The sequence below is a fragment of the Erpetoichthys calabaricus genome, chromosome 3 (assembly GCF_900747795.2).
Source record: "Erpetoichthys calabaricus chromosome 3, fErpCal1.3, whole genome shotgun sequence".
Lineage (NCBI taxonomy): Eukaryota > Metazoa > Chordata > Cladistia > Polypteriformes > Polypteridae > Erpetoichthys > Erpetoichthys calabaricus.
Genome location: NC_041396.2, coordinates 105,685,840 through 105,710,550, shown reverse-complemented (window position 1 = coordinate 105,710,550; position 24,711 = coordinate 105,685,840). Strand labels below are relative to the sequence as shown.

Here is a 24,711-nt window from a genome sequence, read left to right as displayed (position 1 = left end):
CAAATAAAATTTGGGTAAGCTGTGCTCAGTTATTGAGGTAACTTAGTGTAGCTTAGCTTGCTCTGTGCCAGCCCAAAGATAAAGCTTAGCATAGCATTATGGCTTAAGTGTTCATTAAACTTCCATTCAATACCTTGAAGAATAGATCTGAGTTTTTAGCATATTTAATTATATTGCATTCTCAGTTACAACATTATTTTAAATTCATCTGATGTGTTCATATATCTGTATATATACAGTATATATATATATATATATATATATATATATATATATATATATATAATCCACTGTATAATAAAACGCTAAGATCTGTGTGTGTGTCAGAGCAATTTTATTGGTCAGTTTGGCTTTAGTGACATGGTCAAAAGAGGAAATACAGTATTGGTAAATGAGACAGACGATTAGAAATAAAGGCATAGTAGGCATGAGGAGAGTTGCCTTCAAAGATAGAGGTACAAATGCAGACAGGAGGCGAGCAAAGCGCCTTGAAATGACAGAGCCTGAGAAGCAGGTAATGTGACTGGTTCATTATAATTGATTTAGCAATATAAAAAGTGCCCACTTTGTTGGCAGGAAGGATACTTCGATAGGTAATGCAACTAATAAATTATAAGGGTGTATTCCATGAAGCCAAAACTGGTAATTATTGAAAGTAACAAATCTAAGTCAGTGAGTTCCTCACAATATGTAGCACTGAAAAATTCTTAGTAATGTAATGTTTAAGAAAAAAAACGATACATCACGATCTTACAAGATCATCTATGTTGTGCTCCTTTCCTTGAAAATTTTATTGAAGTGGACTCTCACATACAACGGAGTACAGATTTCCATTCCTACAGAAATTCCACAGTACCTATTTTTGCAACATGGCACAATCATCAATATTCTAATCAACATTGTTTGACTGTAAAAGTGCATGCAGTTGGAAAAGAACTGAAAGATCATCATATACATGTCTGTGGCATGGGAGTATTTTTTGTAGTAAGTTTTTACCTGCATTGCAGAGTACATAGCTGCTTGCAAAAGCAGGTGCATTGTGATAACTATTTGGGGTATTGCTTTTTTTCCTCTTGTCGATTCTGTGGTTTAAGAGGGGAAAATGCAAATGTAGTTGGAAGTGGGATGGAACTTTTGCCAGAGTGGGAGAAAGTGCATGGAAATGGGTGAAACTTTGTTGGCAGTGAGATCAAAAATTAGTACCACACAGACCTCTGACACAAATGATGGTAAAAGACTCATTGAGGTGAGTTTAACAGGTATCATTTGTTCATTATCATAACTCACATCATGTAAACTAGCTGATTAGCATCCAAGGAGCTACATCATGAGGCCAATCTCCTTGTAGACTCGCTTAAAGTTGTAACAGAATAAAAATGACCCTGTAAGTTAAATAATATAAGTACATATATTAATGTCATATTTTCTACATATCAACCTAACCCAACTTGATTTACAGATTAGACAGAATTATTAAACAAACTAAAGGTTATACCTTATGCTTTTATTTCTTTTAGGGACCACAATTAGGTAGGCTAAGCACATGGAAGGCAGCTCAAGTATTTCACAGTTCTTTTAATCAGAAAACCAAAGTTTGACAGAGAAGGTCACTAGAGCTGTGGTGTACTTTATATCTGTCATTGTTGAGCTTAACTTGCCATTGTGTAAACACACAGGCTAGCTATTCAGGAAAATGTTTCCAGATTCAGAAGTCACAAAAAACTATGCCTTCTCATCAACCAAAAGAGCAGCTATTGTGAACATGGCACTGGAACCTGAATGTTCAGAGGATCTGCATAAGTTCTTCTGTACAGAAAAAAGGTCATACAGTATTTTGGTTGATGAAAGCAATGATACAGGTATTATTTTTGAGAAGGAAGGTGTCATTATAGACAGGTACTTTAATAAAGCACAAGATAAGATAACTGTTGGATTTGCAGACATGCCAGTGTGCAATGATGCCAAAGGTGAAAACATATTCAACTTCATTGCATCATCCATGCATGACAATGACCTTGAATGGTCCAACTATGTTGGATTTAGCAGTGTTAGTTACAATGTGATGATTAGCAAAAACAACTCTGTATTATCAAGAGTAAAAGTGCAGGCCCCTCATATTTACAGTGTTGGCTATCCAAGTCACCTGGTCAACATTTGTGGCAAAACTTCTGCCAAAGAGCTCTCAGTGTCACCTGAAGAACTGCTCATTGACATCTACTACTACTTTGAGAAAAGTTCCACATGAAGAGAAGACCTAAAATAGTTTCAAGAGTTATGCAATATTGCCCAGCCGAGAGCACAAAAGCACTGTCCTACACACTGCCTTTCTTTAGGAAATGGTATGGACCATCTTCTCCACCAATGGCCATCCTTTAGTTCATATTTTGAGTCAATCAATGAAAATCAGAAGTCATCACATATTCTGAAGAGGCTGAAACAGCCATAAATTAAATTGTGCACATGCTTTCTCCATAATGTTATACAATGTTTTGACAAGTTCAATTTGATTTTCCAAAACAGGGCACCTGTCCTCTTCATGTTGGGTAGAAGAACTCCTGTGGGATATAACAAGTAGATTTATTGAGCCAAAGATACTGAGAGAAAACGTTCAGGAGATAGATGTGAGCTACCCTGAAATCCCCTGCCTAGATCAAAAACTATTTATTGGGTACCTGACAAGGAGACAGCTGCTAAGTGAGGAAGCACAAGAGATGCCCTCTTACAAATCTAAACAGTTCTTTAAAGATGCCAGAGCATTGTACTGTTAGGAGCTTTTCAAAACTATTGGAGAAGTTCCCAATCAGTGACCAGCTCTTGAAATATCTGTCAGTGGCCAATGCAGAGAGCCAAGATGAGGTGAATCCAGGGCAGATTTGGACTTTGACAGAGAAATTTCCAAATGTGATCAAGGCTGATACCTGAGAACAGCTCCACTTAGAAGTCCTGGATTATGTCTAAACTAACCTTTAAGGACTGGTCCCAAACTACAGATGTTTGCTAGTTGATCAGTTCAGTAGAAAGCTGACCAAAGTAAAATCTGTGAGATTCAAAGAGCTCTGCCAGTTGATGAAGCTGCTTTTGGTGCTGCCAAATTCTAATTGTGATGTAGTAAGGGCGTCACATTAAGACAGAATTCGGGAGTCAGCTATCTCACCAAGCACTTGTGAATCTGATGTCTTTCAATGTTAACACACTCATTGACAAAGATTGTTATGAAGTTGAGATTTCTGGCAAACTGCCTAAATCTGCAAAGCAAGCTACCTCACCGTGCAAGACAAGTATTCCAAAGCATAGGCTATAGTACTAGAGTGTTGTACCGTGTTAGCCATTATGAATGTAGAGAAAAGCCAAGCAAAATGACACCTTTTATTGGCTAACTAGAAAGATTACAATATGCAAGCTTTCGAGGCAACTCAGGCCCCTTCTTCAGGCAAGATGTAATTACATCTTGCCTGAAGAAGGGTCCTGAGTTGCCTCGAAAGCTTGCATATTGTAATCTTTCTAGTTAGCCAATAAAAGGTGTCATTTTGCTTGGCTGTTCTCTAAAAGCATAGGCTAGAAAAGCGATTTGCATTAATGTATAGCTATTAGCTATTGAGTCTGTCAACCAAATATGTATGATGTACAGTATGTTTAATAGTTGAAGTATGTGATTAAAGAAATATTCTTTCATAGTCAACCTGGCTTTTTTTTTTGAAGGGTGGGAGGTGTTGTACCTCCCTGAAATGAGTTTTTATAGGGTGGGATGTCTGCAATAAGCCATTTTTTGAAGTTGTTAGAAAATAAAACTATATAAAATGCATTTACCTTTAACCAAAGTTTTGTCAGTGACACTAAATAACATTCTTCACGGTTCCCAAATGTCACTGATACAATGAAATAAATGTGGGTGGTTAACAGCATCACTGGATCCATTATATACTGAATGCATAAATCCCAAGCGATTTCAAGTTCTTTTAAAATGGCATTTATGGATGTGACTAGAAGTTTTCTGCCATCAGTCATTATGATTTGGTTTGAACTGCTCAACAGGTGTGAAGTATGATATTGGGAGCATCCCACCAGTGGCAGAAGTTGCAACTTTCTTTTTGGTTGCTAAATGTGCAATTTAGCACATCTTGTTGCAATTGCCACTTGCTGCCAAGTGTGCTTCACACCACTCATGTTTCTAGTGAATACATAATGTCACTAATGCTTACAGTGTTGTATTCATGCACTAGTAAATTTTCAAAGTGGGCAATTCAAAAGAAACCTTTTAATTCAAAAAATACCAATAACATTCAATTATGTAATGCACAGATTCAGAACTGTAATGTACTCGGGTATTTAATTGGTTTGGTAGATTGCCAAGCAGCCTCTCTTACTTTCTTAACAACAAATACTTTCCATTTTGTCTAAATGCAGATTTGTACCTTTTTTTATACTAAAGTATTACTTCTTTTTCGGCTGTTGTAAAGACTGCTGTTCATTCCGTTATATTTTCTTGTATTTTACTTCAGTTCAATAAAATCTATCTCATGCCTTTTACTTTTCCAAGTGATCCCATAATACACCATACATCACATCAGCTTCACACTTAAGGTCACAGGTACCTTAAGATTATTTAAATATCTCGGATACTCTAACAGTTGTAGATTTCATCAGCCGATATTAAGTTAGTGTCAATTTGAGCTGCCAAAAATACCCAAGTAATGGTAGAAAGTGGAAACAAAAATTTAATAGCTGCAAGTAACGTTACTATCTATCTATCTATCTATCTATCTATCTATCTATCTATCTATCTATCTATCTATCTATCTATCTATCTATCTATCTATCTATCTATCTATCTATCTATCTATCTATCTATCTATCTACACAGGTTGGTGAAGGGTGACATTTTTGAATTTTGTTGAAAAAACAATTTAGAGAACATGTACCCATTAGCAGTTGTACCCATTTTATGTTATAATCGTGAATGTACCACATTATAGTTCTGCTCATGAAATCAATGTGTTAGATATATTTTTAAGTTTCCTTTAACCAGTTATTAAGTATATTTTTTATTTCTGAAGCATGTCCACATATTAATCATGTAGGATGTTCCCTCCCAAACTTATACACTTTTAATTCATATTAACATCCATTTGTTTTTCTCAATAGAAAAAAAAAAATTATGCAGTGTCCATAGAAAACCTAACAATTTGCCTGGGGTTGACAGGAAGTAGCATTCATAGAAAGCTGTACACATAATGATGGCCAGCGTCATTTGACAATTGTGAGCATTCACACATCATCACTGCTCTCTTGTTTGGGGTGATTTTTGCAGTTCATGGAGCTTAAAGAAAACTTCCACTTTATTCAAATTTGATTGCAACAGTGAACAAGTAATTTATTCACCACCACCAATTAACCCTTTTGACACTTTACTTTTTTTTTTCTTTCGGGAGATATTGTCGAGGGATAAACTCTCTTCTGATTATCCAAAACAAGGCCAAAATTATGAAAGAAGAGCTTTACTGTTGTCCCTCAATCTTCAAATTCTAAACCAAAACATCCTTTCCTGAGTTTCAACAGCTTTCCTACTGATGAAACATAGAGAGGCAATACCTACCAGATTATTTATATGCCATGGCAGCACTTTAAATCTAATAAGTACATGAAGAATTTACACTTAAAATTGATGTTGCGCCTTTTTAGCAGGAACAACTTTGGTGTTGTTCTGACATGGGAATTGGCTTTTAAAAAGGCAAATGCTTCTCTTGGATGTGAAACAACACAGGAGGCCCCTTCTCAATGGAACATGACTATGCAGCAGGACCTGCTCCTGGGGCCTCATATAAAAAATGTGCTAATGCTTGGAAATGTACGTAAGCCATTTCTTACGTTTACGTTTTCTTACGTTTAGATTTATAAAATACAAACTTGCCGTCAAAGTTGGCTTAACTTAACAGTGAATTTTGATGATCTGTAAGTCCTATGCAGACATTTTGGTGTTTGCATTTTACTGCCTCCAGGTGGCAGGACAATGAAGTGAACAGAAAATCCTCATTTCACTGCGCATTTCAATGATGTGTCAATCACATTTTGAACTAATTATATCATAGATAACATACATCTTTTCAACTAAATACAGCTGTTTTTAACATTGGCAATAACGCCTATTGTATACACTTTAGGTTAATTGCCTTAGTGTGTAGTTGATCTAGTTTGTCTAAAAAAAAGATGTACTTTGTGTTGTATGACATACAGTTAGGTCCATAAATATTTGGACAGAGACAACTTTTTTCTAATTTTGGTTCTGTACATTACCACAATGAATTTTAAATGAAACAACTCAGATGCAGTTGAAGTGCAGACTTTCAGCTTTAATTCAGTGGGGTGAACAAAACGATTGCATAAAAATGTGAGGCAACTAAAGCATTTTTTTAACACAATCCCTTCATTTCAGAGGCTCAAAAGTAATTGGACAAATTAAATAACTGGAAATAAAATGTTCATTTCTAATACTTGGTTCCAAACCCTTTGCTGGCTATGACAGCCTGAAGTCTTGAACTCATGGACATCACCAGATGCTGGGTTTCCTCCTTTTTAATGCTCTGCCAGGCCTTTACTGCAGCGGCTTTCAGTTGCTGTTTGTTTGTGGGCCTTTCTGTCTGAAGTTTAGTCTTCAACAAGTGAAATGCATGCTCAATTGGGTTAAGATCAGGTGACTGACTTGGCCATTCAAGAATTTTCCACTTCTTTTCTTTAATAAACCCCTGGGTTGCTTTGGCTGTATGTTTTGGGTCATTGTCCATCTGTATCATGAAACGCCGCCCAATCAATTTGACTGCACTTAGCTGGATTTGAGCAGACAGTATGTCTCTGAACACCTCAGAATTCATTCAGCTGCTTCTGTCCTGTGTCACATCATCAATAAACACTAGTGTCCCAGTGCCACTGGCAGCCATGCACGTCCAAGCCATCACACTGCCTCCACCGTGTTTTACAGATGATGTGGTATGCTTTGGATAATGAGCTGTTCCACGCCTTCGCCATACTTTTTTCTTGCCATCATTTTGGTAGAGGTTGATCTTGGTTTCATCTGTCCAAAGAATTTTTTTCCAGAACTTTGCTGGCTTTTTTAGATGTTCTTTAGCAAAGTCCAATCTAGCCTTTCTATTCTTGAGGCTTATGAGTGGTTTGCACCTTGCAGTGCACCCTCTGTATTTACTTTCATGCAGTCTTCTCTTTATGGTAGACTTGGATATCGATACGCCTACCTCTTGGAGAGTGTTGTTCACTTGGTTGGCTGTTGTGAAGGGGTTTCTCTTCACCATGGAAATGATTCTGCGATCATCCACCACTGTTGTCTTCCGTGGACGTCCAGGTCTTTTTGCATTGCTGAGTTCACCAGTGCTTGCTTTCTTTCTCAGGATGTACCAAACTATAGATTTTGCCACTCATAATATTGTAGCAATTTCTCGGATGGGTTTTTTCTATTTTCGAAGCTTAAGGATGGCTTCTTTCACCTGCATGGAGAGCTCCTTTGACTGCATGTTGTCTGTTCACGGTAAAATCTTCCACATGCAAGCACCACACCTCAAATCAACTCCAGGCCTTTTATCTGTTTAATTGATAATGACATAACAACGGACTTGCCCACACCTGCCCATGAAATAGCCTTTGAGTCAATTGTCCAATTACTTTTGAGCCCCTGAAAAGAAGGGATTGTGTTAAAAAATGCTTTAGTTGCCTCACATTTTTATGCAATCGTTTTGTTCACCCCACTGAATTAAAGCTGAAAGTCTGCACTTCAACTGCATCTGAGTTGTTTCATTTAAAATTCATTGTGGTAATGTACAGAACCAAAATTAGAAAAAAGTTGTCTCTGTCCAAATATTTATGGACCTAACTGTAAATGGTAGTGTTACCAAGAAGCCACTCATCACAAACAGAATGTCCGTGAATCTGTTTGCTACACTAATATTTGATAAAATAAAGGAATTGTAGGTTTAGACAGGCCACCTCACAACAACATTTGGGCATCATATTTCAGTTGTATATTAATTAAATAAAAGGTGATGGTGCCTTTATTGCAACATGTGTGCAGTTAAATGCAGAAATCACTGCAAATTGTTCTTGGCCTTCTTACTCTGACTGTAAGAGAAATTGGTTGTATCTGGGTAGCATCTTAATTACATCATCCCATACAGATGACATGACACCTCACCGGCCAACTAGTTCATGCCAAATACCCTATGGTTGTTAAAACCTATAACAAAGCAGGGATTGCGTGATTTCTGGGTGATGGTATCTATAATGCAGGCTCTAGTTCAGCACACAACTCCAAGAGTACAGCTCTAGGAAGTCTAAAGGATTATGAGCCAAAAACTCATTGAAACCACCCTTCCTTAGCATTGGCAATATTCTCCTAAAGACTTAATGCTGCAGTTTCCAATTATGTTGCACCACATAGAGCACAACTTGTATAATCTTTCTTTCAGGTGATGTTGGGTTCTTCCTCAGTGCCCGACTCCTCATACTCTCACTATCCTATGGAGATATAATGAAAGGTACTTCCGTACACAATCAGTAAAAGAACTAAGGAACTGGGAGGTCATACTGTCGTCCTCATGTTTTCATGCAATTTTAAATTTAAAAGTTGTAGTTGTGGAAATTTTAAGTATTGATGGTGGAATATGTTACAAGGTTTCAGCTTCAGCATTTTTTGTGACTGTCATTTGGTGACTACTTTTGAGGTGTAGGTCATGCCACAGCTCTGTGCATGTTTAGTTCCAGTGGCAATGGAAAAGAAATGCAGCTAAAAAACATCTCACCTTAGGCCTGAGCCTTCTGTAACTGAATAGCTTTCTCAAGTAATGGCTTTATTTGCAGAGTGTTATTTTATTGACCCATGTCTGTATTCATCGTGTATATTTCATGTTGTGGTTAATACAGTATTGCCATTAGACAGACAGACAGAAGAAACTATAATAGTAAATAACACGTTTAACTGACCAAAAGAGAAAGCCGATGAACAAGACCATTTTTGTTTCCTACAAATAAATTAGTGGTTGAATGTTTATTTAATTACTTCTTTTGAGAAAAGAGGTAGGCCTCCATGTAACAGAGCCCTTTGTCGTCAGCAAATTTTATTGAAATATTGTTCCTTTTTTCTGCAGTGTAATATTCATCAGTTGCTAAGATTAAACACTTGACAGCATTTTTAAAAAGAAGCTGATTTATTTCACTTTCATTTTGAAGAAAAAAGAAAGATCTAAAACTTTACAATCTCCTGAGGGTGAAGTATAATTATGTATTTTATATAAAGTTGAAAGCTATAGGGTTATGAAAGTGAAACTTTTTGATGCAAAGATATTTTTTAATATTTAATATTTGTTTTTATAACACAGACTATTTATAGTAAATGATAAGGATTTGGCCAAGACAAGTAGACAGATTTGGAGCTGCAACAAGGACTCCCAATTTATTGGACAGTATTTAAGAGGAGGAAAAATAAACCAGTTGTTAATGGTCAGTTAGTGGCCAGTGATAAATTAGAGGACTTTCTTTCTTTCTTTCTTTCTTTCTTTCTTTCTTTCTTTCTTTCTTTCTTTCTTTCTTTCTTTCTTTCTTTCTTTCTTTCTTTCTTTCTTTCTTTCTTTCTTTCTTTCTTTCTTTCTTTCTTTCCCTCCCTCCCTCCCTCCCTCCCGGTGTTCTATCAGTCTGTCCTTAGACCTCGATGATCAGAGTCCCAACTGTAGTACGGGTGCTGTTTTTCTCAACCGCTGGGTGAGAAAATCAGTTACTTGCCACTGGTTATGACAAACTGTATATTTTATTAGGAAGGGAGTGGAGAGGCATGATGAACTTAACGTTGCAGACCCCAGCATATAATGTATTGCTGTTTTTGCAACTGTAGATCTAGCAACAAATACTTCTCATTTTACTGTAGAAAATATATTGACAATAAATCGAGTTGTATTAAACAAATTAGATAATGGAGGATTGATTGATATGTATATACAGTAGTGTGTATTTTATGTTTTATATATATATATATATATATATATATATATATATATATATATATATATATATATATATATATATACTGTAAACAATATAAATAACACTGGTTTGCAAAAAAAAAGGTTTTTGTGTTCTTTATAGATTTGATGATGCAGTATCATATGCAGTTTTTGACAGATGAAGATTTAAAATGAAAAGAAAATACTATTCCATAGAAACCGTAATATTTATGCTTCAAAAATTATAAATTACACATATAATCATTACACATATATAATTTATTAGTTATGAAAGTTAGTCAATTGGTATTTTTTTTCTACTGTGAAGATGTTTCACGGTGGAAAAACCAACAGATTTCTGCCAGCATATAACTATAAAGTTTGACAATTTTTAGCAATGTCCTGGTGGAACCTCTCCCCAGAGACCACTCAGATTTTCCGTAGTTTTCCAGCTTTGTATTCCAAAGACAATTTTTTCTTTCTTCAATAAATGAAGAGTGTGCATTCTTTTATCGTTTGCTTACCTGTTACCTGTTCAAGACAATGGATTGATAAACCTGACCATAATTGTGTAAACCATTTAAACAGTAACTTTTTCTGTTTTGGACAATAAAAATGCATCATTCTAACCTTCTACATAAAAATGTCTGGCTATTTTGAAAGAGTGAGAAGAGAAAAAATGTTTTATAATTTATTTAAACAAAAAAACCTTTAACATATTTTTTTCCCAAAATGGCATTTTTCAATGAATCTGATATCTTGAGGAAATGGTTTTTGGTAGAGAAATTCCAATTTCAGACATCAGTTCAGCACACTTAAATTTATAAAGTACACCAATGTTTTTTGTTTTTTTTTTTTTGCATGGGGTATTTTGATTCTGTCCAGTGTAAAAATAAAATATAATAACATGAATACACTCATACTTATATGAAAATAAATGGATAGATCATACATCCACAGCTATAGAATTGTAAAATTTTAATATAATTAAGTAAAGTGTATTGGTTTATTGTATATTAAAACTTCTGAAAGTAGACATGAAGATTACAGCCAGTACTCATTCTATTTCCAGACCCCCTTAATCTAGCTCATGGTCACAGTCGCTGACCATGGTCTGTACTATTTTCAAAATATCAGCGTGACAGTTCCTATGGTTCACTTTTGGAAAATAAAAATCTTTCTGGATTTTCATCTTTATTCATTATTTATTCAGTGTTTTGCTAATTTCCTGCTAAATGAATTTGCATTTGATTTCCCTTTTATATAAACTGAAGCCTCTATTTTTATTAACGTAATTTATTAAGTTTAATTATAATTTAACGCTTATTCATTTGATTTCGATTGATCTTAGTACATATTGAATCCAGCAATCCAAATTATAGCAGGAAAGACAAGATATTTTGAATGGTAATATATTTATCTATTAATTTCATAAAACTGCTTAATTTATTGCACGGTTGCAAGATGAGTCCTTCTCCATCAGGACAGGATGTAATGCAGTTCACTCTTTTACACAACCATGGTTACCCAGGGCCATATAACATAAGAAGTCTGATAATTGGGAGAATGCTAATCAATCCATTAAGCTCTTTTATTTAGCTGTTTGATTAGATTTGCCATCTTGATGCTTTTTTAAGTTTGTCAAGATTACCAATGCAGCTCAATATTTTCTTCCAGATCCATACCATCATATACAGTATGTTAAGAAGTACTTCCAGGCTTTCATCCTAAATGCACTTTCCCTTAATTTTCATCTGTGCCCTTTGGTAATGGTGTGTTCTTTTACAGGGAGAATTCTGCTGGATTAGTTTTACTGTTAAAAGACCCAGGACAGGCCCTCATGCAACAATTACTTCTCCAGACTTAAAGGGCTTAAATCCCTTAGCCTGTCAAGTAGAACATGTCAGTTAGTGGGGGTTGCATTTGACTTCCAGTCTTTTTTATTTTTCATGGTATGGTAACCAGACCTTCAAACAGCACCCTAAATATGGTCTCACTAAGTGCACCACAGACTGCCTAGATAATAACAACAACAACAACAACAACATTTATTTATATAGCACATTTTCATACAAAAAGTAGCTCAAAGTGCTTTACATAATGGGAATAAGAATGTCGCATCAACATAAACTCCTAAATCCATTGCCTTTCATAAAGTAAACATTAAACTTTAGTACCCTAAGTTGATAGTATTTAGCATAATAAAGTGAAACGGGCATAATGTAAAGCAAATTAAACTGAAATAGAAGAGCATGTCATTTAAACTGTACACAGCTTGTTACATCAAAGGCCAGTGTAACTGCATATATTATTGCATGTATTTACTCTAGGCTAAGTAGTTTGTACATCTCTTGTTTCCTTTAAGATATTTATAGCACTGATTTTTTTTTCTCCACATGTAATTTTTCAGATGAGAAGCCAGATTGCTCAAAGGCTCGTTGTGAAGTTCAGTTCTCCCCACGTTGTCCTGAAGATTCCATTCTCATTGAAGGCTATGCACCACCTGGAGAGTGTTGTCCTCTTCCTAGCCGTTGTGTCTGCAACCCTGCTGGATGTCTGCGAAAGGTCTGTCAGCCAGGCTATCTCAATATAGTTGTGTCAAAAGCTTCTGGAAAGCCTGGGGAGTGCTGTGATCGATATGAATGCAAGCCAGGTGAGAATACTTTTGTTTTCTTTTACTAAAATAATGTCTTGTTTACAAGAATGTAACTGATTTTGATTAGGTTGTTGAGTATTTCTAGTTTCTGTGAGCTTGATGTAATGCTCTTACTTCTTCTAAATGAAAATAGGACTCCTGATGTGAGCTCATAAATCACAAGCCTATATAGAGACTGAAGTCTTTTTTCTTGGTTTGGATCTATAATTCTGCAAGTGTAGGAGCAATCTATATATGTGTTTATGAGAATTAGTGTTTGGTAAAGGAGTGCAGTTTTATCTAGTGCTGCCTGAATGTATTATGGTATGGTAATACTTTAGCTAGGAAGTAACCAATGCACTTTTGAGGCAAGATGTGCACCTACAATCAACTAGAAGTGCTTGAATTCACTCATTAGTGTGTAATATGTGCTCATCTTCAGTTTTTTTATATTTCCCACTTTACCTGATCTGTAATACTCAAGTGTTCACTTAATGTTGGCTGTTGTCTTTTAGTTAATTTATTAGAGAAGTAGTTGTAAGTCTGAAAGTTACCTTAAACATGTTATTATTTTACAGTATATCAAATGACTGTCCACAAAGTATGTTGCTTAACCCAGTAGTTGTAGTTGTCTTTTTCTTATGTGTAAAATGTAGGTTTTCTTATCTTAAAAATAACCTGAAATATTTTTGCATGGTGCTATCTTAGCCATATTCATGATTTTCAAAAGGTAAAAAAAAATATTTTGCAGAAAAATAATCTTTAAAGTTAAATCATTAATAGCACTTTAGCTTTGGATTCAAGTTTTGTTAATTAGTCTTCATGTTCTCTTTTATTGAACTCAATAGACTAATTTAAAAATAGCCTATATTTACAAGACTTTACGTTTTTTGCAGTGCAGTTTATGATTCCTAAGCAAAAATGCTCTTCAAATTAAAATCCAATTGTGTACTGCCTTTAAGGTTTATTATGTACTGTTTTTATTGAGTGATTTCAGTACTATTAAGGACACCTTCTAGAATTAAGAGGTTAAAGGGCACTGAACATGGACAGACTGATAGATAGAAACCTATGTTACTCATATGAACGTTCAAGATCCTAGAAAACACGTTCATGGAGTTATGCAGAAATGCAATCTGCTATAATAAAACACCAAGTTCATTGTGTACAGTTCTCTTGAGCTTTCTGATTGGCCAGTTTGGTGACGTGACTAAAGAGGATGTGTGAGTGCAAGACTCACATGGAGGAATAAAGGTGTATGAGGCACACTGAGAGAGTCGCCTTCAAAGACAACGAATCTAAAACCAATCTGGAGGTGAGAAAGGCACTTCTAAAGTAATGACATAGTCTGAGAAGCAAACTTTAAAGGAACACGCTTGAGAAAGGAAGTGCCTTTCACACAAGCAAATACAGAGGAAAGGCTCTAAAAGTACACGTAGGGGCAAGAGATAGCAAATATTATTTAATTATTCAGCTACCTGTCTTTGACAGGTTTCATGGCTAGTCTGTATATATAAAATGCTAAGAGTTGTTTGTCTGTCTTACCTTGATCTTGGTTTCTATCAAATGTCGCGATATGCGTAACACGACCTATAAAGTGAATATGTGGGTAATCTAGGCCATGAAATTGGGCTTTGAGTTCCTCTCGCGGCAAGTAAAAATGTAGCCATGCACTGTGGCTGACAGAAAAAGCTTGGTGGTATGCACTGCTGACAGGAAAATCACTGCAGTCACACACTCCACAAACAATACAAAGTTATACACAACCAAAGAATTGGAGTTACGGTCTTCCTTTGTCACGTTATTGGGCTTGATGTGCTAACACGCAGCATGTTTGTCAGGAAAAGAGACATGCCAACATCGGATGGCTGTAAAAGATATTGCAGCAACCTCAACATATGTGTTGGCTATGTTTCATTAAAGACCATATTTCTTCAATAATTGAAGGCCTGAGTGTTATTAGTAATGAATAATATTGCTACAGACAACTTCTTCTTCCTCTTCATTGTATGTGGGATCAAAGTTTTATAGGTTTAAGTGTGATTTTTACAACCTGATGCCATTCCTGATACAAAACTTCCTCATTTATCTCGGCTTGGGGCCATCTCCAAAATGGAGGGTGGGTTAATATTGCTATAGACACTATCTTATGTAAATAAGGAATCACTTAGTTTTTTAAACAAATAAGTTAATGTAAATTTTAAAAGAATTTCAGCAGACACTGCAGCCCATGTGGAGAAGCCTTTAACGAACCTGTTTGAAACTCAGCTAATAAGAATGGAAAGGAAAAACTAAGTGATTATAATTTAAAGTCATCTGGAACAAAATCCAAGTGGTGTTTTACTATTCGACTCCAGGTTTATCCAGTATTGATGATTTTACACTTTTGAACCTGATTTCAAAAGTGTAAAACAGAATATACTGCATAACAGCAGCAGCATTGCTATTAACCTCCTTAATGTGGATTTTGAAATTGCAAAACAAAAAAATAACGGTAATGGAGACACATGAATTTGGAAAAAAACTCCCAGAATTCACAAAAAAATGTATACTCTCGCTTTTGAAATGGTTTTTCAGGCGGTTCGACAAAGCAATAATTCACAAAACTGAAATGGAAACACTTTTTTCACATTTTGGTCACATAACATTACATAAATTTTTAAATACCCTGTGCAATTGCGAAGTGGCGAATTTAGCAGCATCATGAGCACTACTGGGTAACCCAACACAAATGTCCCTGATCATTAATCTGTCGTCGATGACCGCCTGCAGAACAATACATGTCCAGTCTTTCTTGTTAGCATAATCTCGATACCCATTACGTGGTGCACAAATAGGGATATGTGAGCTGTCGGTTGCACCATACACCTGAGGTGTTTTGTGTGCCTCGTAGTTGTGCTGCGAAATCTACCATATTTCTTCCACATTAGGTAAAGTGATGTATTGCCTCATTAGTTTGGAGCATATAATCTACACATCCCAAATGCACACCTGGGAACAGTGGTTTTGCAAACACCAAAAGTCTCAGCACCAACCCTGTACTCCGCACAGTTTATAAAGCGTGATGGCTATGCGCTTCTTGGTCAGGAATGGCTTCCTCGTGTATGCTACAGCAGGGGACATAAGAGTATATTGTGCTGCATAATTCCATGACTGTTGAGTTGCTCATCCTAAAATTCTGTACCCACAGCTCCTCAGTAAAATTACTTTCAAAGAAATCCCTAATACGTGGCCTCTGTCAAGTATAGAGAGTACGCTTTCCCTTTATTGTATTCCCTCATTCTCCTCACCTCAGATTAAAAATGAACACTGCAATTGTAGATGTAATTGAAATAACAGAACCAACACACCTCATATTGGTTACCATTTTTAATTTTAGGTGATAAACAAAATTTATTTGCATAAAATCAGCCAATGGAAACATAGACAATTCGCATTTGTGTTTTGTGGACTTTTCAGAAGTGTTGTTTCTATTTTGCGCATAATTGCAATGGAAACACAGCTACAGATTGTTCATGTTGAAGCTTTTATAATTTATAACCATACCAGAATGGGTCTCCGATTTTATGCAGCCATGATGGATGTTTTAAACTTACCTGTTGTGAAGGAAAGAAATGTAATATCTGCTGTCAAAGCATTCTGTTGTCGTGTTAACCCCCATCACTGGAAACATCACACGAATGCACTTTACGTTCAGGATCTTTGCTATTTTGAAAACCTTTCCTTTCCTGTAACATGATTGTGGTTTTGAACTGGCTTATTATTACATATTTGGCTGTTAGTTTAACATAGGGATACTTACATGATGAAGACACAGCAGAATCTTTGCATACCTTTTGTACAAATGAGCACAGGCAGATACAGTGATTTGTCCAGTGCCTTAACCACCATGCCAAATGCAGTATCTATACTGTAAGTAAAGCACATAGCATTAAGGTTTGACTTCAAATTTAAATAACCTTACAAGAAAGACCTCCCAAAAATCTAAAGTTATACTATGCACTACCAATGCAATATACACTAAAGAAATATTTACAACTATAAAAACAATGTGTTTTGATCTATTTTGTTTGACTGTGGAACAAAAACAGATCTTAATAAGGCATAAGCTTTACTTTTAAAAAAATAATCCTTAACTTCCAAACACAGATATCTAATATGGATGTGAAGCTGTGAGTTCCTCATTTCAAAACAACTAGTGCAAAAGTCAACAAATGAAAGATAAAGTTGTATAAATATGAGTATGCAGAATATCTTCATCCTCATAGAAACACTCACAACAGAGTTAAAAAGTGTAGTACTACTGTTCTCCAAATGCAAGCTTTCGAGGCAGCTCGAGTGCCTGATGAAGGGGCCTTAGCTGCCTCGAAAGCTTGCATTTGCAATCTATTTAGTTAGCCAATAAAAGGTGTCATTTCACCCCACTTTCTCCTGTATCAATCTGTGGCTAACACGGTACAACACTCTACTGCTACTGTTCTCCAAGTGAAGGCAATGTGCTAAATCTGGTAATGACTGAAAATATCATTTTACGATTTGATTATTGGAAGTGCATTTTTATGCTGACACAAAGCTCTAGACATTTGATGGCAGAGCCTGGCTTTTTATTACTATGTTTTTTTTACCTTACAAACCAGTGTTATATTAAAAAATAAGGTATTTTTTCTGAGTTGTTATAAATAATACATTTAAAAATATGTACTTGTATTTCCTTGAACATTACTTTTTTTGTAGCTAATCAGTAATTATTTTAGAAACAAAGTTAAGGGGGAATGGAAACTGTAAAACACTAATGGAGCAGGCTGGATTTAATGCTTCCATTGTGTCTCATTGTGTTTTTTTTAATTGTTTAGTAGCATAATTTAATTAGCTATTATTGTATGAAACTTTTAGTACTTAATTATATGCACATCTTTGCAACAATGAAAAATTAAGTAATACGCCAGAATACTTCTGCTTTATACGAAGTGTATTATACTTTCAGCTTGATCTGATAATTTAAATGCAGTAGAAAGACATTTAGATGAAGTGAGGTTTAATGTCTGACCAGCCTTACAATAGGTATTTGAACATTAACTGTGTTAGATAAGTTATTTCCATTAACCTCATTCTAAATTACTTTTATCTTTCCTGTACTTTTTAATGGAGTGAAATTGTATTTAAAATGCAGATTTAAAGTATTTGCGTCATTTTTGCTGCCATTCATTCAGTGCAGTAAATGTACTTGCTACATAAGTCTCAACTTTTAATAATGTCTTACAAGCCTATAGCCAAATTTATTAGAGCACAATTTGCATTCATGTTTGGAGTGTGAAGATTATTTCTCAAATTGCCCTACTCTAATTTGCCTTTTAATCACATTTAATTGAAACTGAAAGAGTGTTTATAGAAATGATCATTTAAATATATAGCCCCAGATAATACAGTAACAGCTCAATATAAAAAAAAAATGTTAAATATAGAAAGGCTTTCTTATGTAACACACAATAGACAAACCTTCCTGTTTGTTTGACAAATAATGTGTGGATGTGCCAGCGAACACACAGTAAAAGAACTGTGCCTAAAACCTATAAGTCAAATTATATATTAAAAAAAAAATCTACAGAAACTCTACAGTAAGTCTAAATAATTTAAACACAATAAAAGAATCGGGATTGTTCATTCACAAAATAAATAGCAGTATCACAGACTCTGCATCAGTCTAAAACTGCAGAACTGGATAAAGGTAACAAATATTGATGAACCATTGGGAGTAGAAAAAATTGTTTTAATGCAAAGAAATAAATCATCTAGTTGCTTTTCAGTTTATGCCTCAGTGATTAATGGTCGTGGTATTATGCAAAAAAAATAGTTTTAGAATTGTTTGGTTAATCGCAATGCAAGGGAGAGTCAATTAATGATATATAAAGTAGTTGTCACAAATGCTGTCTGTTCTAGTTAAGTTAAATGTAATTATGCATTTGAAACAAGTTAAAATGTTGACATATTTAACACCTGTAGCATCTTCTTGAGACACATTATACAATGATTATCCTAATCTTCAGCAGGCTTTGACTTCCTTAAAACTTCTTATTATTTTAAGAATAGCTTGTATTAAACTTGTATTCTAAATAAATATGTTTAGAATAATAAAAAAATTGTTTTGCCGTTAAAAAAAAAATATTGTTTCATATTTGAAAGTTTGTGCTATTGATACATTTCTTAAGATCTTCAAAAAAGTTTATAGACTGAGATTTTCCTGTATCTTGCAGTGACTGAGAAGAAAAACATTCCTACGCAGACATCATACTTCTAGACCTGTGACCGGGGAGTCAAGTAGACAATAAAATAAAAAACATCTGCACTATTTTCAGAAAAAAAAAAAAGATATTGAAGGCAGGCACATGATATGTGTGACAAAAAGAGCATATGCCCTCCTGCTAAACAAGATACTATTTAATAACCATTACGTACTGAGCAAATTCAGCAGCCTTAAAAATAACTCAGCAGTGACTGCAAAGTTTTCAACTGTTAGTTCAGCTCCAGTAACAAACATTTTCTAAAGTTTATTACTCATTGCATGACTTTTTATGCCTGATACTTCTGTCTTTTCAGAATTAAGTGGGAAGGCACAGCCAGGGATTATTCCTCTTCCTTTTCTACATCTAATTCAAAACTCTATCCCAGCAGGAAGTCACACACAAAGAATATTACATATGGATTAATTTTACCTAAAATATGATTTGCCACATTTTCTTGTAATAATATTTCTATGATGTTAAGCTCTTTGGAGTAAACATGATATTGAAAAGTTTTGTGTGTTGATTTACCAAAATAGAAACCAAACTAAATACTCATTTTTGGTAGTTTTCTAACTAAATCAAAAACAATTTTCTGACAATTATTAAAATATGTGGTAATTTTTTGCTTATGGTGTAATAACAATGCATATCCATTAAAAACATTTTGTCCATTTCTCTCACAACATATAGAAACTGTGTTAAACATTCACCATGATTGAGAATTCCTTATTCAGATTAACTAAATCACATGGATTAGTGTTCTTGTTTGCGTAATTTGCAAAATTTAAATAATTACCACTAAATAATAACAGTTTGGAAGACATACTATATGTATATCAAATGCAATAGTTTTATGTAATATGCTTTGATATTTCCTGCAATCCTGAACTGGATTAAATGGGTTCAATGATAGATGAATGGTTTTAAAATAACAATATACAAGCCCATTTTATTCAGTCAGGGTCATGGTGTTCTGTCAATCCCAGCAGTTTATGGTAAGAACCAATCCGCATAAGGCGTCAGTCTACCTTAGAGCCAACTCTCGCACATACCCACGCTCACACTGGACCCAGTTTACTGTCACCAATTAACCTGCACATCATTGTGGGCATAAGAGGAAGACTGAAGTACTTGAGAAGAAAACCTGAATGGTTGTGAGGAGAATGTGCAGATTCCACACAGATGTATGTTCATGGGACTGAAGTGCATTCCACTGCATTCATTAGGCAGAGCTGTTCCAACCTGATGGCTTCACTGTTTCATTTTTTTTCCTTAATAGGTGGATCTTTCATAGTAGAAGAGCTGCCAGGTGATTCTTCACGTATGCTAACAATACAAAAGATATATGTTAGATTCAGCATTGTAATGCATACAAAGAAAACCAACTGGCCCTAAAGGTAATGAGCCAGCGTCCTCCCTTTAGCTCCTGGGCCTCATGGTCCTGCAAAAGGGAGGGAAATCCATCTAGGTCTCGTTATGATGTGCTGCTGCAGTGTCCCTTTACCCTGCAGGTTAATTGCTGTCAGCTGGGATGGAAGGTGACATCTCCAGCATAGTTACAAAGTATAACAGAACTGCAGATGTTGGATGATTCATGAGCAGACTATGAAGCAATATGTCATCAAATGAACATTCCATGAAATTGGTCTGTCAGCTCTGAACAGAATAGATTTGTGAGAACGATTTTCCTTCCTTTTTCTCTAGTTTTCTATAGTAACAAAAAAGAGGGATGCTAAGGCAATATTTATTTCTATTTTATTGTCTAAAGAAAATGTTAATAATTTAGCAATTTCCATGCAGAAACATATTAACTTTAAGTTATTATATCACGTGGCTTCTTAGCAGCCAGTTTGTTTTTTAGGAGGGAGCTGAATTTCAACAAAAACATAACAGAATTATAGTGGCATGTTTAAACATTACTAAACATCAATAGGCTAGCACTTGTAGCTCATCATACATCTGTTCATATTTTAATTCCAATTGTTAAATCACTAACATTTTTTTAACTATGTTATTTTCAATGATAATCATGCACTTTAATAGGACTATTTAAATATGTTAGCATTTTTTCTTCCTGTGTTATACAGTCATATGTTTTATAGCAATGCAGACTGTTAATCGTTGCTTATAATGGATACCTAAACTAAAATGTTTTCATATTTTTGACATCAGCAGTTTACTTTAATCATGAGGTGTTGTAATAATTAGTAGTTGTGTGGGAAGTTTGGATGTCAAAAAGAATTTTGTGTAATAGGTATTACAATGCATATGTCTATTTGCTGGTCCCTGACAAGACCTAAACCTTGACCCCTAATGTTTGCAGCAGCCTCCATGCAGAGCTGCAGACATCAACCTGTATGAGCTAAAAGGGAACTTTATTATTCCAAGTGACTATCAAGGCTTTTAGCAAAAGGGAGTAACATCACTCATACACTTTAACATTCACATTATGAGTCCCATTACATGCTGTATATTTATACTGTAATATGCAGGTGACAAGCATTTCCTAAAAAGTGTTCCCTCCTTCTTAAGCAATCAATTAGAACTCAATATACAAGAGATATAGTGGTTAATCAGTAGGTTGTCACATAGAGGAAAGAGTTGTAGAACAAGAGAATCTTAGCATAGTTCTCATTCTGTCTACAATGTCACATTTTGGTAAACTGTGCAATCTCGCTTTGAGTCTTCCACAAAGATCCAGAGAACTTGGAGGGGTAAAAGCTGCTGGTAAAGCTATTTAAATGTGTATTTAAATGTTTGGGGTGGACAGCAGCAATATCTGGAGATCTGGTTGAACAATCAGAAGGTTAATATATGAAATGATTCTGTGCAGCAACAGAGGGGACAAATGAAGATTTATCAAAAGTAAGGCAAAAATGATCATAACATGAAACTGACAGAACCAGAAAGGACCAAAGAAAAAAGTCAAAACACAAGAGCAAATATCCAGACTGAAAAACAAGGCAAATGAGAAATTAAGCAAATTTAACCTTTAAAAGTGTAATGTATCATGTGGGGTAGCTATTAATTTGAAATGCAATCTGAATGCATATTGCATGTGTGTGACAGAATTTGTTTGATTAGGCTGTTGTACAATTTACAAAGTACAATAATCTATATTATGCGGTAGTTCGATAAATAAGAAGGACCTCCTTTGCATCCCCTGTTGTCAGCAGTATTTTTTATTTTAAGTGCTATACTAGTGCCAATTCTCTTTTTTTTAAGGATATGGTAACCAGGATGTAACATTATGATGAGTAATTTCTGTACCCAGCTTCAGCTAATGAAAGGCATAACAAATGGCTAAAAAGAGGCAGGGGGCTTGAACGATGATGTATTTTTATGATTGGGATACGATGTGAGCAGACATTCTAATTCTTAACTCACTGCTTCTTCCTTAATATTCAGGCAGCCAAAAATATTAAGTTAGGTAGTACATGCATGTCTTAAAATAAACCCTTCTGGCTATTCTGATGGTCTGTTACTTCTTTGTAGAGTTCGTAATTATGTTGTAGGTTGCACTAATGGCTGTGTGACTTTTTATATATTTGTTCAGACAAGTATGGTTTCCCTTGTGCTTTTTTCCTTTTGTTTGATCTGCTGCCCTACCAGCAGTCACATGTTAGCATTTGTCTTTTTGCTGTCGACTTTATAAATAATTGAGACACACTATCCAGGTGAACATTCCACATTACAAAAAAGTGTGCGCAATATTTTATGGATGACAAAGTACACTGAGGTTCTGGAGGTAAATCTTATTTCCATCTATAATACGTCTTCTTGGAGGATGACAATTGTATCCCTCCCTAGGGCAGACTTTTGATATGAATGTAAAGTGTATTCTTAAATGAACAAAAAAGCTGTTGAATAGAAACTGAATAAGTTTTCAAATTTTAATGTAGTACATAATCAGTTAAGGGCTTCATAATATGGATGTTGTGAAATGTAGACTTTTCCTAAATTTTCTAAAAGTAATGAATTTGCACAGATGTAAACAGTAGTCAGTATTTTCTTTGCAGCCAACAAACAAAACAACAATGAACAAACAAAAAGATATTTAGTTATTGATCAATTTTGTGCATTGTCTTTCCATTGATTTAATGGCTTCTTTTATGTCAGACTAGGGAATACTTCTGGTATCACAACATTGCACTGAGGTAGCCCTTCTGGGTCAGGTAGATCCTGCTCAGATTGTGGACATTCAATCTTGGTACCTCCCTTTAGTGGCAACTATGACACCTAGCCAGGCTGCTCAAAGATACTACAACTCCAAGGTTGCAGGTGTGCACGTAGGTGATGCATCACTGGGGATGCTACCACCTAGCAGATTTGGGTGCTCTCCCCTTGCTAGTCAGGATGGCCATCCAGTGACATTCTCTGTCCATTATATGGGCCTTTCAGCCAGGCATGGAGCTATCCATCTTATTTAGGAACACTGTCACTGTGAGTTAATCAAAATCACAAACATTATCTATCTATCTATCTATCTATCTATCTATCTATCTATCTATCTATCTATCTATCTATCTATCTATCTATCTATCTATCTATCTATCTATCTATCTATCTATCTATCTATCAGTTTTATCATGAAAAATCCATAGTATTATTTATTTGTTGTTTAATATTTGTTTTTTTTAACTATATTTTCATCTTGCATTATTCTTATTTTAACAATTTTGCAGTGGTAATGGAATTAAATCAACCTAATAATAATATTAATTTAATTGACATTTTTTTTTCTTCGTCAAAAATTCTGCATGTAAAAACTTACTGTATCACAAAACAAAAATGAATCTGTCAAGTTAAAAATTAATCTGTCAAGTTGTGTTTTTTTTTTATTATATTTTTCTCAAACAATTTTAAAAAAACATTTATTTTCTTCCCGGGCAACGCTGGGTATTTCAGATAGTAATTAAATAAAATATAGATAATTGCTCTCATAGAGTTCCAATTTTGGGGCATAAATGGGCCGTACCATAAAACAGCAGCATGGGACTGGCTGTTCCTTTGATTGAAGCCACGATTCTTGCCACAACAGAAATGTCTATTTTGTTTTCCACGTATGTGTGCAGATACGTGATAATTTTATCTTCCATCAAGAAGAAAGAAATGCATTGTAAATAATAATAAATCTTTCATTATTATTATTATTTCACAGGGTCTCCTGACTTGGGGGTAGGGGAAGGATTAGGATTCCTTAATGGTTTGTTGTGACTCATAGTTGTAGCACATAATGTAGCTTATGATGTATAGATAATTAACCATGCAACACTGTGCTGATAAACGTACAGTGATCAGTGTTATACATCCAGTAGCAGTACTCACAATATTTTCATTATGGTCAGCTAATGTACTCCCCAAATGAAAATTCTGTGCTTCTGTGCTTTGGATTTCAAACCCTATGGTTGTGGGTTCAAATCTTGCTAGTGGTGCTGTGTGACCACAAGCAAGTCACTTGACTAGCCTGTGCTCCAACTAGAAAACCAAAAGAAATGTAACCAATTGTTTCATAAATGTTGTTAGTCGCTTTGGATAAAGGTGTTAGTTAAATAAGTAATGTACAGTTGTGCTTGAAAGTTTGTGAACCCTTTAGAATTTTCTATATTTCTGCATAAATATGACCTAAAACATCATCAGATTTTCACTCAAGTCCTAAAAGTAGATAAAGAGAAACCAGTTAAACAAATGAGACAAAAATATTATACTCGGTCTGCGGTGGGTTGGCACCCTGCCCAGGATTGTTTCCTGCCTTGTGCCCTGTGTTGGCTGGGATTGGCTCCAGCAGACCCCCGTGACC

At 35.0% G+C, this 24,711-nt stretch overlaps 1 protein-coding gene across 1 annotated transcript in view; it reads left to right on the top strand.

The window, feature by feature from the left end:
* The window catches only part of crim1 (cysteine rich transmembrane BMP regulator 1 (chordin-like)), a 907,432-nt gene that overhangs the window by 321,947 nt on the left and 560,774 nt on the right, over positions 1-24,711 (top strand). The window contains exon 3 of the mRNA XM_051925587.1: positions 12,406-12,648. Within this exon, the coding sequence (XP_051781547.1) occupies positions 12,406-12,648 (243 nt within the window). The remainder of the gene's footprint in view (positions 1-12,405; positions 12,649-24,711) is intronic.